This window comes from Typopeltis vanoorti, chromosome 6 (assembly GCF_054136105.1).
Source record: "Typopeltis vanoorti isolate ZY-2024b chromosome 6, IOZ_Tvanoo_1.0, whole genome shotgun sequence".
NCBI classification, from domain to species: domain Eukaryota; kingdom Metazoa; phylum Arthropoda; class Arachnida; order Uropygi; family Thelyphonidae; genus Typopeltis; species Typopeltis vanoorti.
Window position 1 is genome coordinate 65,641,577 of NC_143554.1, and position 14,224 is coordinate 65,655,800.

Below are 14,224 nucleotides of genomic sequence, written 5' to 3' on the forward strand. Positions count from 1 at the left end.
GAAGAATTCAGTTTCTGGTTCAAAAACTTGCGTGAAAATGAAACTGATTTTGATATTTTCTCATCACCCTTTAATATAGCAGTTGAAAGGGCTCCTGAAGAATTTCAAATGGAAATAATTGATTTGCAAAGCAACACTGAACTAATAAATAAGTTTCAAAATGTTAGTCTTATTGACTTTCATAAGTTATTTTCTAACAGATAAATTTCCATTGCTGGCTACCCATCCCAGGCAAATAATGAGTTTATTTGGTAGAACTGGCTACATAGTGGTACTTCTGGATTTTGCTAAGGCTTTTGACAGGATACCCCATAGAACACTGTTATGCAAATTGGAGCAGATGGGAATGGATATTAAATTGGTGATATGGATAGGAGAATGGCTCAGGGAGAGATACCATAAGGTGGTGTATGGAGGAGCCGAGTCCAGAATGAGGCAGGTGACCAGTGGTGTGCCTCAGGGCTCTGTGCTTGGGCCAATGTTGTTTAATTTGTATATAAATGATATAGGAAACGGCTTAAAGGGAGATATTCAGTTGTTTGCTGATGATGCAAAGTTGTGTAGTGCAATAAAAAATCAAGCTGATGTTGAAAGTTTGCAGGAGGATTTAAATAAGCTGGTAAAATGGGCAAAAGAAAATTGATGTCAGTTCAATGTGGAAAAGTGTAAAGTCTTGCATTTTGGGATTAAAAGATTACCAGCTGTGTACTACATAGATGGAAAGGTACTCCAAGAGATTGATGAGGCTAGGGACTTAGGGGTATTGGTAGATAAGGAGATGAAGTTCAGGGGACACATTGCTAAGGTGTCCAAGATTGCACATAGGATTACTTGGTTGTTGAGGAACACACTGACATCCAGAGATAAAGAGGTTATTATTCCCCTTTATAAAGCATTGATACTTCCACATTTGGATTACTGTGCTCAGGTCTGGTCACCTGGATTCCTTGGAGATGAGGAGGCTGTGGAGAGGGTTCAGAGAAGAGTGACCAAGTTGGTGAGTGATATAAAAAATGCTCCCTACATTGATAGATTGAGAGCTTGTGGATTGCAGAGATTGGCTGATAGGCAAAGAAGAGGGGATATGATAGAAACATTCAAATTACTAAAAGGTTTTTATAGGATTGATGCAGGGGAAATGTTTCAGCTGTGTGATAGTGATGGAAGAACAAGAGGTCATCTCTGGAAATTAAAGAAGAGTGTGGTTAACAAAGGTGTCAGAACAAGGTTTTTTGCCTGGAGGGTGGTGAATGAGTGGAATTCATTGCCTGACTTTGTTGTGAGCTCTTCATCTGTAAATGAATTCAAGAAGAGATATGACAGATATTGTTTTGCTAGTTTGGGTCTCCCGCGATGAGTCTACTGACTCCATGGAGATACCCGTAATAATAATAATAATAATAATAATAACTTATCTATGTGAACAACTCTTTTTGAAAATGAAAAATTGCTTTAATGTCGAACGACTAAAAATTGCATTAGAGTCGCAATTTCAAACATACCTCCCAATATTGAAAAGCTTATTGATGAGAAACAGAGTCAAATAACTCATTAATTTCAGCAGCTATTTAATTTCTTTTGATTAAAAAAATTATGTATGTATACCTGTGTATATTGAAAGCATTGCTAATAAAAACTAAATCAAATTAAAAAAAAAAAACCTTTTCATTGTAAATCAAACATGTCAAAAATAACAAATTCCACCCCATAAATTAAAATTTTTTGATTAATATATTAGAATATTTAATATTGTGTTTGTTGTGGCCCATATGAAATATTAGGTTTTCAATTGTGGCCCACTGAAATCAAAGGTTGCTCACATCGCTGTTCTAACCCATAAACCAAAATTTCTGCTTCTGAGTTTTTTAAAACATGATTTAATTTGATTGATATAACACAATTTTCAAGCATATATAAGGAAAATAAAAAATTTGATCTAAAAAAATTCTTCATTCAGAGTATTTTCATGTAATGTTCCACGAGTATTCTTAGTATGGAAACAATTTATTACAGGAAGTCCAAGGTTCATCAGGGATGGGGAAGAGAGTTTTAGTCATTCATACTTGCCCACCTATATCTCTTCTTTGACACATTCAATAAATATGTATTCATATCTAATGATGTAAATCATGAGAACTTGAACCTCCCATGCTTCCCAACCACACCCTTATCCAGTTTCCAGGGATCACTGAGTCTTATTGCCCCCCCCCCCCCACACACACCAGTGATAAGCTGCAAAATCTTATCCATACTGTGAGAGTCCTATTCCAGCTTACATATTTCTATCATAGTTCTTCTCCCACATATAATCTTAATTTTAAAACCTCATTTCCTATCATATGCCAATTCAATAAGACATATCATCTTGATCTTTCTGAGTATCTCCTTGGAACCCAAGTAGCCACATATGAGTAGAATAGTCCAGATGTGGCATTATTAAGGATTGTAAAGTGGAAGAATAACTTCATACAAGTTAGTGCTCTTCAACAATGCAGTTATCAAATACTATGATTTAACCACTTTAGTAACATGGCTCATGTTACTTAAATATTCATTAAAGCTCATTATTTAATACTTGTCTGCAACATCCTCAGTGAAGAATGCATAACTTTGCACCGCGCAACAATGAACTGACATTTATTATCGTTTGTCCAGACCAGTCTATTTATATCAGCTCATAGGGATTCTAGGTCCCTTATCACTCTCCCAAGGAATGAAATTGTCCTTTCCAGCACTCAAAAATGTTGTAGACTTCTAGACAGGATGGAATGCAAATTTAAGTTACAAGTAAATTGGAGATGTGTTCAGAAATTCCTTGGATGTAAATAATAGCCTTATGGTCAACCTCCAAACAGCTGAAGATGGAGTGGTTCTATATTAGTTTATGGCTCTGTTGATCAGGGTATCACTAAAACCGTCAAATAAAAAAGTAGATGTTGTGTTACATTTTTTGCTGTAACAAAGTCCATTAGGAACAAAAAGTCTACACTTATATTTTGATAACATATCTGCTTATTAATTTCACAAATTATGCTGGCACTGAAAATTATAGGAATAAAGAAGTCAACTGCATTTAAATTTTTAATACATCAAACTTACACCTCAAATAAAAGAGAGGAGATAACCCTGAAGGGTGTACCACATATTACGATAATCCAATACAATTAATGATCATGTTACTAGTTATTAAGGACACTTAAAGGTCAAAGCTATATTACTAAAAAAAAACAACAACATAGCATGTAAGAAATTTAGACCTTAAACAACTTCTGACTCACCTTACAATCCTCATCTTCTCACGTTTCATCCCCTTATTCATTATCCACCTGGATACCTAAATAAGGGGAATGAGGATTGGCTGGTGTTTCAGAATTAGGTAACTGAACCAGTCTATATTAGGTAAAATCATGAACAAACAAACATGGCAGTACAACAACAAATGTCAAACCATTTGAGAAGTCACATGATTAAACATGGCCTTGCTGTTTTCCCTCAGGGAATCAGGACAAATGGTGTAAAGTCAGCTACTGGAACAAACTCAGTCTTAGCAGGATTGAAGATGGGGCTCATCAACAAAGGAAGCAGAATTAGATGAAGAATCAGAAAAGAGAAAAGTACTATAGCAAAATAATTGGTGTTGTTGAGATGAAGACAAAAATATAATGAGATACAGCTGAATACTGTAATAACTATAAGATGTTATCATCAAGCACTAATAATCAGGAAATGGAAGGAATAGCTGCAGTGTAAATCTCTCACGGAAAAAGTTTTGCTTTGCTAATTTTTCACAATCGATTTTCCAGTTTTTTTTCTCAAAATGTAGTAATATTTAAAATATGAGCTAAATAAAATGTTACTGTAAAAGTATATATACATTGCCTGTATGTAAAGCTGTAAGTAGGCATTATGTCAGATTAGCGATGGCGAAACACCAACCAAAGGTTGCAGGGTCAACCAATTTTGACTGAACAAGCAGTAAATGATGTCATTGCTAAAGGCTAATCTCAAAAAGACAGCATAGAGAACAAAGAGCAACATTTTGCATAAAAGGAGATTGTGGCTCTTGGCTCAGGGCTTTTTTCTTCTGCTCGCAGGCAAGGCTTTTGTTATGGTTGTCGAAGGCTCTTCTCCCATCACGTGCTGTAGGATCTTCATCTCCAGATCACAGCAGGCCGATTTCTTCATTGATGGCTCTCAAATTTTAGTCTCCAGAAAGAGAGCAGTTATACACAAGCCTAGCGGAACTATGATTCCATATCGAACATCCGACAGAGGAAATTTCTACAAGAGACCATCTGTGATATCTATGCAGCAGGGAAGTTAAACGAGAAAGAAGACCATAGGAACCTTAAGAAGTATGCTGCATTTGGTTTGGACTCTTAATTCATGGTGCAATTGTAAGTAGGAACTAATTTTATAATTTTGTTAAGGAAGTGTATTTCGGAATTGAGAAAGTGCTACAAGAAATCGATTGTAAACAGGCACTAACTAAGCCACAAGTTTTGTGGGAAGATTGTTAACTTATATATTAGAAAATTTATTATTTTGAATATTGTGTGCTTAGTTATAATATTGGGAGCAGTACTATTATGAATTGTATGTAGTCAGACAACTTTTATGTGTCAGTGTTTGAAGGAAGGATTTATTAACCTGTTTATGCAGTGAGCAAGTATGTACATAGATTATGTCTAATGAGTTAACCCAGTAATTATGTGCATTGTGAGTTTTGTCTTATCAATTGCATTACCTGCTCATAAAAGGGTTAAGTGAAATAATTTCACAGTATTTTATGTGCAATGTATTTCTTGTCTAGTTTTAAAATAAATGTTTCTGTCTTGTAACTACTTGATCTGTTCTTTGGCTAATGCACTATCTCCAAAAAAATGTGAACCTGTGGGCATAATAAGGTACGAATAGTCACGACTTGCATATAGAAAATTTGGACATATTTAGTGATTAATTTCTGTTTTTTCTCAACCTAACTTTCAAACAATATTTATTCAAATTAGATGGTGCAGTCGAAAATAAAATAAATTTTCTAATTTGATTTTATGAGTGGGGAACTGCATACATTAAATTTACTTATAACACAATTATAATAGCAGGAGAGGGACAGAAATTGGTCAGTAGGATTAACTTTAGTTTATGTTAAAGTAGGTGATGGTCTAAACTTAGTGAAGTGAACAAAGACAAAGTAAAGTTAAGTTAATATAAATAATTTAAATTAATATATGCAAAGGCACAGCCGACATTTAATTTAAATAATTAATGCTATTTAACACAGCATTCAACATTAAACATGAGATGAACTTCAGAAATAACAGCCAATTTAAAGTAATGTAAAAAGAAGCAGATGAAATTTTTCGACTCAGAGCATGCAGTTGATATGCTGAAACTTAAAAAAAAAAGCTGGTTCTTGTTAGAGATCTAAACAGCATAATAGGAAAGAAATATCCTATAGATTATTCCCAATACCATTAGTATACAAATCAAACAACAACGGCTCTAGAATGCTGTGGTACTCAACTGCTTGCTCTTCTTTTAGAAGGAAAATCACTCCATATATTAATTTCTGTACATGAAAATCAGCCACTTTCTTATCCATACTACAAGTCCATTCTGAGTTTGCATAACAAGTTCTCATGTGGAATTCTGTCAAATGTCTTGGCAAAATACTGAAGTGTAACGGTATATTTATTCTACTTATGCAGCTATGTTGTCACTCATTTACAGAACATGAGAAAATTGCCAAGGGAAAAGTTTTACCAGTCATACTGCCCTTCAATAGAGGATTCGAATGCTGGCTATTCATTTTGAATGCAATTCCTAATCAGCCTCTTCAGCATCCTGATTACCACACGAGAAATACTGATTTGAGACAATTCTCTGCGTCAATCCCTAGTGCCATCCTTGAATAATGGAATTATCTTGCTCCATTTTCATTTATTAGGAATCATGCATGTGCTGATACCCAAGATGAACACAGTCAGGAGCATTGCTAAATCTCTTGCACATTCGGAGTAATGCACGCATAACTTTAATGCCTGCATTATTCAGCTTTAATGGGTCTGTCTGGAATGTATACTTTGCAAAAGTAATCACTTAACTCAGTTATGTCCAACAGAATGATTATCTGAGAAGGGGGGGGGTGTAAATTTTGAGAAAGTTTGATGTATTAAAAATGTAAATACATGCAAACACTTATGTCATAATTTCTGCAGTGGTGAGAAAACTCTGGGATGATGCAGATATGAATCAGAACTATGGAATATTGATGACAAGAAAGTTGACAGAATGTAAATTAAATTGGCAGAGGAAGAGGGATTATAGTCATTCAATTTTGTAAAGAGATTTTACCAGATTATCATCTAAGAGATTATTATTCATGCAGTGAAGGAAGGAAGGAAGGAGGAAATGAAAGGACATCCTGCAAGGTTGTATAAAGGTGTATTGAGTAAGAGAGAGAGAAATGAAGGTAGACAGACAGAAAAGGGACCTGACATTTGGTGGCTGCATTGCTACAACTCTAAGGAAAAAAAAATGGATTGTGATGATGACGACAAGTAGAAGTAAAATGGTTATAGTTTATAAAGACTTTATAAGAACATTGCTGTTTATAAAGTTTGATCTGGCTTCATTGACTTGCCGTGCGCATATTTGGTTATTTAATTTTCAAAGATAGGAATGGATTTGGGAAAGAATCCAGAAACAATAATTGACATAACGTGTCTGAAAGCAGATTATACGAATGCCATCTGCAGATCCTGGAAGAAAAGAATCAATATAGACATATGTCTATGATATTGTCTGTCTGTCTATCATATGATAAATCATATCTTATTGTAATATATAAGTTAGTAGGGATTTGTACCAGATTAAAAAAAAAAGAAGAAGATTTATGTAGACTAGAAGGAAACTGTGAAAGAAGAGCTCATAAATGGCAGAGGAACAAGAAGCAGATTATTTCTAGAAGAGTAGTGAGTGAATGAATGGAGTACAGAGTAGTAAGTGCAGAAATGAATAATGAGTTTGAGGCATGATTTGATTGGCATCGTTTTTGATAGTGAAGACCTCCAGTGAAGTATCTGATTCTACAGAAGTCCGATTGTGATGATGATAATAACATACAGTAAGGACTCTGCTAATACCAATTATTGGTTTCAAATTGTAGCACAAGATACTTTTTTTGTCCACAATTTTCCTTCCCAACCTCTCCAAGAAACTCAAATTTCCATCTTCACATATGCAATTTATACAAATTTGCAAGAATGAGAGGATGTTAAGCATTTTTTTTCTCCCATTAACTATTTTTGATTTGTATGAGAAGGCAGTCTGAAAACTAGAACAATTATTAGTGTAGGACCTGTAATAATGGAAAGTAAGGTAATTACTAATCTTTACTAAGCAGTTTATCCTGAATAAACCAAACAAATGAATGAATCTTTCAATGCAAAGAGCAATATTAATAAATATTTAATTTGAAAAAAATTAAACTTTAAGTTCCTTCCAAGAAGTGCACTTCTAAATACAATACCTAAAGTCAAAGTCAGCTGTAAATTGCCCCTTCATTCTCTGAAATACTGGATCTTGGGCAGTTGCCTGAGCTCTCCTAGCAAGTGATTCTGATGCTGCACTAGAAAATGTTGTGGCCACACTTGAAACATTTTCAATTCCAACTCCAAAGGTTGATACTAACTTTTTCACAAAGTTTAATGTATGTGGCGTGATTGTGGCATCTGATACAGCTCCTCTGTTTTCAAAAGCTACTGCATGGCATTTAGCTAGCCCTTGGCGTAATTGCCTCAATACTTCTTCATATCCATTTTCTCTAAACCAGACCATCTATTGAAATATAAAACATATTTAAGTACTGTAATACATCAGTTAACACATCAACACAGATCAGAATACGAACATATTAAATACTAATAATTTAAAAGGAATCTGAAATTTGGTGTCTATTCTATTATTATTATTCTTATTATATTTCTATTTAATTATTATTAAGAAATTATTATGCTAATGAAGTCCTTTATAAGGACGACTTCATTAGAATAATACAGTTTATCACATCATGGGGAAAAGAACTATTCGGTCCTTCCCCATGGCTGATACAATTATTATAAGAAGGTGATGACAGTGGTCATGTTGCTAGACTTCTGAAGAAAATGCAATGAATTATGGCGATGAAGAAAAAAACAATAACAAGGATAAGTAACAGGCTATAGTTTATAAGGGTTTTAGATAAAGATGATGGTAAAGAGACATTATATAAAAAGGCATTTATTATTGTTATGCTGTGTGTTTAATACTTATTGGTACAATACTAGGAAAGAGATTAAGAAATATCATATAAATCTCAATAAAGAAAAAACAGTTACCAATTTCAGAAATGAGAAGATTGGCAGGTGAAATAACTTCAAGGGAGAGTTTACTTTAAGAGTTAACATTAAAAAATAAAAAAATAAATAAAATAACATTTCAATAAATTTCTTACCTAAGAAACTGGAAGAAGAACAACTGCAAGGTAAATATATCAAATTTACCCATATCTTTATCCATGCACAGTACTAATGTACTACAGGCTCATTAACCAATCTCTTGTGTATGGATGCAACATAGTTATATATATAACTATGTATTAAATATAATATATAATAAAAAAGTTATTTAATATGGAAAATAGTCTGCGAGATGGCATTAGAAGAAGATAGTCAGTACAACCACTCAAGCTAAAATAAATTTCACTTTCTGAAATACTGGAAAAAATCATATACATTTCAGTTGAATTTTTTTTTTATATGTGATTAAAAAAATGGCAGTGAGAACAAGAATGAGATGAAATGGCACAAAAATTAAAGGTGGTGAGAAGTACAGAATTTTTGAAGATGGTTCATTATTGTGTAATATGTATGCATGGGGAAATGTTTGGTGGAAGATTGAGCTAGAGAAGTGAGGTGAGATATATATATATATATATATATATATATATATATATATATATATATATATTACTGGTCTGATGGGTTGAGTGGTTAGGGTATCCATTCTCCTACCAACATGCTGTAGATTCAAATACTACTGCAGACATGGATGTTTGTGACTGTCTTTCAGTGGTAGCTGAATTTCACTTTCTTGTGTCAGACTACTGCTCTGCTTGCTGGAGGCTTGAAGTGTCTTGATAAAGTTCCATGTTTGGTTTTTTGAGTAGGTTCCACAAGACCAGGTAAAAAATGAATAAAAATAAAAACTAATTATAAAAATTAATAAAAACAGAACAAAAATCTTTAGTCTCCCCACAGTGCTAATGTACCACAGATTTACAACTTTGCATGGGAGGGAGTTGCATAAAAAAAATAACATAAATAAATAAATTAAAAAAAAAAAAAAAAACAGAAGGTGGCAAGGAGGATAAGATTGAGAATGGAATCTGCTAGAATAGTCAGTGCCAAGAACATGACCGAGAGAGACTAAAAGAGTGAAAGCAAGCATGAAACCAAGCAAAAGCAAGAGTAACTGTGTAAATAAAAGTGAGAGTAATTGTGGGAATGAAAGAGTGTGTGCCAAAATGCAAGCGTTATGGAATTAAGAAATAAGATAAGGAAGGTATCTGGAATATAAGATTAAACATCTGGCAGATATGAATGGATGGGATTGAAAGAATAAAATGAAAGGTAGTGGAGAAAAAGAGGTGATGAATGATGACACAAGAGTGATGATGTATGGAGATTCAGTTATTAAATGTATACACAATGAGAGGGTGCACAAAATCTATTTTCCACAAGAGAGCATGAACAGACTCAGCAATGCTTTAGATATGAGAAGTCAACATGTGAGGAAGTTAGTGGTGGTTGTAGGAATGAATGGTTTTAGTCGGGCATTGGAAGAATATGAGGATGGATATCAGGAGATTATTAAAGACGGTTGAAAGAAAAAAGTGCGGTAGAAAGGGTAATTGGTGTTTTATCCAGATATGACGATTAGTTGAAAATGAGCAAAAAAACATGGAAATTGTAAATAGTGGCTAGCAGAGCTCTGAGAGGAGAAGTGTAGTTCATTGATGTATGGAATGCACTCAAGGAATGAATGGAATTGTATAAAAGAGATGGAATGCACTTAAATGGATTTGGTGTGAATCATCTGGAGGGACTGTGGCTAAAACTTTGTGCCACTGTATAAGGCACTAGTCAGACCACACTTGGGCTATTGTGCTTAAATTTGGTCACCTGGTTTTCAGTGTGATATCGAAACATTGAAGAGGGTCCAGAAACAAGTGACAAAATATCAAGACTTTGGAATGCTGGCTATGGAGAGAGAGAGAGAGATCGAAGAAACGTGGATTGCAGAGTTTGGTGGATAGGAGGAAAATAGATGATATGATAGAGACATTTAAGTTCGTGAGAGGATTAAGCCAGATGGAATTGTAAAAAGAGTAGAAGGTGAGAGGGGAAAAACCAGAGGCCACCCCTGAAAGTTATATAAGAGTGTGGTGAAGAGGGATGTGAGGAATAGATTTTTTTTACATGGAGAACTGTCAGTGAATGGAATGCATTACCGAAACGTGTTAATGCAAGGAGTGTTAAGGATTTTAAGATTCAATATGATAAATATGTTGTCAGTTGAATGTATCTCATGTAATGAGTCTGCTAACTCCATAGAGGGTGTAGTAGTAGTAATAATAATAGCCTCCGTAGCTTCATCATTATAGATGAAGCCCTTTGGTTGGAAAGACCTGGGTTTGATTCCCATCAGTGATGTGAGGAACCTTTATCTGGTCGCTTTTGAAGAAAGATGAGTTAGCCGATCTCATATGGTGGTGGGGATTTTTCATCCAGAAACGTGTCCCCCCCCCCTCCGAACAGCCAAACTGGCCCCATGAAGACATGCATTTACAGACACAGGACATTCTGGGAGGCATAGGGCTAACCACCTATTGTCAAGACGGTTATGGTTGCAAGAATAAAAACCTTGACACTGTAAAAGGTAGAAGAGGAGGAATAATAATCCTTTCTTTCATGGTTATATGGTGATCAGCATTCATTATATAAAACTTCTGTTTTATTTTTATTAACTAAAAACAACTAACATGTTATAGTAAAACTAAAGTTTAATATAAATGAAAATAATCACTTGACATTTCGACCTTCATAACAAGGTCATCATCATCGAGTGTACATATATATACAAAGAGACAAGCTATATTACAATCTACATGGTAAGCTAAAGTTACAGTAATTTGGTCAACCGTTACAACTTGTAGTGATTATTTTGATTTATATTAAACTGAAGTTTTACTGTAACACGGTAGTTGTTTCCATAAGTTTTATATAATAAATAATAATAATAAAATGAAGTGTAATAAGTGATGTGAACAAGGCATCAGAGGAATTCAGACACCATGTGTGTGTGTGAAACAAGAGGAGATTTGAACATGTGGTACTGATGTATTCATACATGGAGAGGAAAGTAGTAGTGTGCGAGATAAGACTGTGAGAGCAGAAAAGGAAAGATTGGGAAATGAAGAGCGGTTACAGCTGACAATGGCAAAGAAATTTCAAAAGGTTACTGCTAGAAACTGGATAGAAGTGTAATTAGTAAGAGACTGAGGACTTCATTTTTTTGCTTGAGAGTGGTGAATGAGTAGAATGAGTTGCTAGAGGTAGTTGTGAGTGCTTTGTCAGTGAATGAGCGCAAAGAAAAATATGAAAGGTAGTCCGAATAATCATCTGCATGGTTAGCCGAGTGGCTATGCGCTTTGCAACCATTTGTTGGGGAAAAGGAGTATCTTGGGTTCAATTCCTGTCGCTGACGTGAGGAGCTCAGGATCTTTCTCAGACATAGCCAAGTTAGCCATTCTTGAGCATGGACTGCAGGGTTTTTTATCCTGCAAGCAGGCAAACTGGCCTTGAGAACTCAACACTTCTAAAGACATAGGATACACCTTGAGGCATACAGCTAATTATCCTTGTGCACGGTTGCGGTTAAAAGAATAGAAAACCCTCGACACCACAAAGGTAAAAAGGAAGAAGTCTGAAAATAGTTAATGTGGGCCTCCTATTATTCTTTGTATCAGAGATGCCCATATAATAACACTAAGAAGAATAATACAAGAGAAACAGTAAATATAACATTATAAGAATTTATGGTATGACCTAAATATGTTAAAAGAAAACAATTATGCAAACATCAACAATCAGCTCTGTAAAGATACAGAGTTGATCGCTGAGTGGCAGAACCAAAAAGGAAAAAAAAAAAAAACGGAACAATAGCTGGATTAGATCGTATAAATACAGATTTATAAATATTGCAGAGAATATTTACAGACATAATTCCTAAGCCTAATAAATATATTACTGAGAGAAAAAGTGTAAAATAATTCAGAAAATATTCTCTACAATATTTACAAATCTGTATTTATATCATTTAATTGTTCTAAACCACTTTGTTTGAATGTTGAGGTTTTGGACAAGGAAGATGATATTTAGATATTTAAATCTTAATATAATTATTGAAAAAAAAAAAAAAGACTACAATTTGGAGACACATTTTGCCATTCATAAATTAGGCAAAATGGCTAAGATAATTAAAATAATAAATGAGTGCAGCATATGTGCATGAGGGAATGTGGAGGATGTGTTTGTGGAGGAGTCAGGGAAACAAAAAAGTGAGAAGGTCTGCAGAAAGTGCAATATTTTGTTGGACTGTGGTGAAAGATATCAATCAATGCAAAAGAAACAAAAAGCAAGCATGATTGCAAGAAAGAAAGAAAGCATGAATGATGGAACCAGAGCAAGCAAGAATGCAGGAAAAAAAAGAAAGATAAGAAATGAGATTAGGAATACATGCACAGCAGTGAGATTAGACATTTGATTAAAAAAAAAAAAAAAAAAGAAGAAATGACAGTGGTGATGTATAGTTTCCTGAGGAGGTTCAACTCCTAAAGCATCAAAAATATGAAAAGTAAACATAAAAGAGAGTTATTCAAATAAATATTTTGTTTGGGTATAGGGAGAATGGAAATCTAGAGATTGTTGAAGATAGTGAAAGAAGACAGTGTAGTAGAAAGGTAGTTGGTGTGTTGCCAGGTGGGGCAAGAACAAATTTAAACAATGAAACATAATCATGAAAATCATGAACAGCATGATGGAGTTGAACGGATGCAGTTTATTGATGTGTAAAATGCACTCAAGAAGTGAATGGAATTGTATAAAAGATATGGACTGCATTTAAACAGATTTGGCATGAATCAGATAGAGAGACTGTGGCTACAAGAAAGTAAAATGAGTGATATGAACAAGGAATCAGAAGAACAAAAGATTTATACAAGTGAAACTGATATATCTGCAAATAGAGAAGAGATTAGCATAAGAGATAAGACTGTAAGAACAGGTATGCAAAACATACAGGGAAATGTGGGATGGGGAAAAAAGGTAGAGTGGACCAAGAGACAGTGTCAGGAGCATTGGTCCACAAACACAGTGCAAGGAGTGTGAATTCAGGAAGCAGTAATCAATGCAAGTCTGGGTAGGGTCAACATAGAAATGAGATGGCCTGTGATTAATGAGTAGTAGTAAGTAGGGAGTTGGTTGGCTAGCTGAGTTTAAAGTTTACTGGTGCAAGGACAGCAAAGGTCATATCATGCCATGCACCTGAATGCATTTGGTATCAGGAGTCTTGAAAAACTAATAACAAGTATGAGATCTAACAGTGAGCTAGGAAAATTAAATTATAATGGGAGGAATGGAGAAAATGTGTGTGAAAGAGCAACAGTTATATAACTATGTTAATGACAAGAATGGGGATAATCATTTCCATTATCATAAATAATAGTGTATGCTTGTTGCCTCAAAAAAAAAAAGATACCTTGTTTAGAAACATCATTCATAATTTCCTACAGCCCATCTTTAACAAAGACAAAGGACTCATCCCATGATAATGGAAACGATTATGATGATTTTGACTTTGTGTTTGTCTGGTTTGGACCCATCAAGCATGTGCAAAGATGCCTGGATATATAAAGCACTAGAGAAGAACAGAGGTCTGCAAGTTGTCCAACTGTGTCATGTAGACCAGTGCTTCCCAAACTTATGGATGTCAGGGCCCCCCCCTTTGGAAAATTTTAAATATTTCACGGCCCCCTTGAAAAAAAATCATAATATTTATTGTATTTATTGTATTTATATTCAATACAAAGAATACACAGCGAATATTTCAAAAATCAAAT

The 14,224-nt window shown here is 34.4% G+C and overlaps 1 protein-coding gene across 1 annotated transcript in view; it reads right to left on the minus strand.

Annotated features, from left to right (window-relative positions):
* Nipped-A (Transcription-associated protein Nipped-A) overlaps positions 1–14,224 on the minus strand; it is a 936,100-nt gene that overhangs the window by 58,903 nt on the left and 862,973 nt on the right. Inside the window, exon 58 of the mRNA XM_090393977.1 lies at positions 7,535–7,842. Coding sequence (XP_090250103.1) covers positions 7,535–7,842 — 308 coding nt within the window. The remainder of the gene's footprint in view (positions 1–7,534; positions 7,843–14,224) is intronic.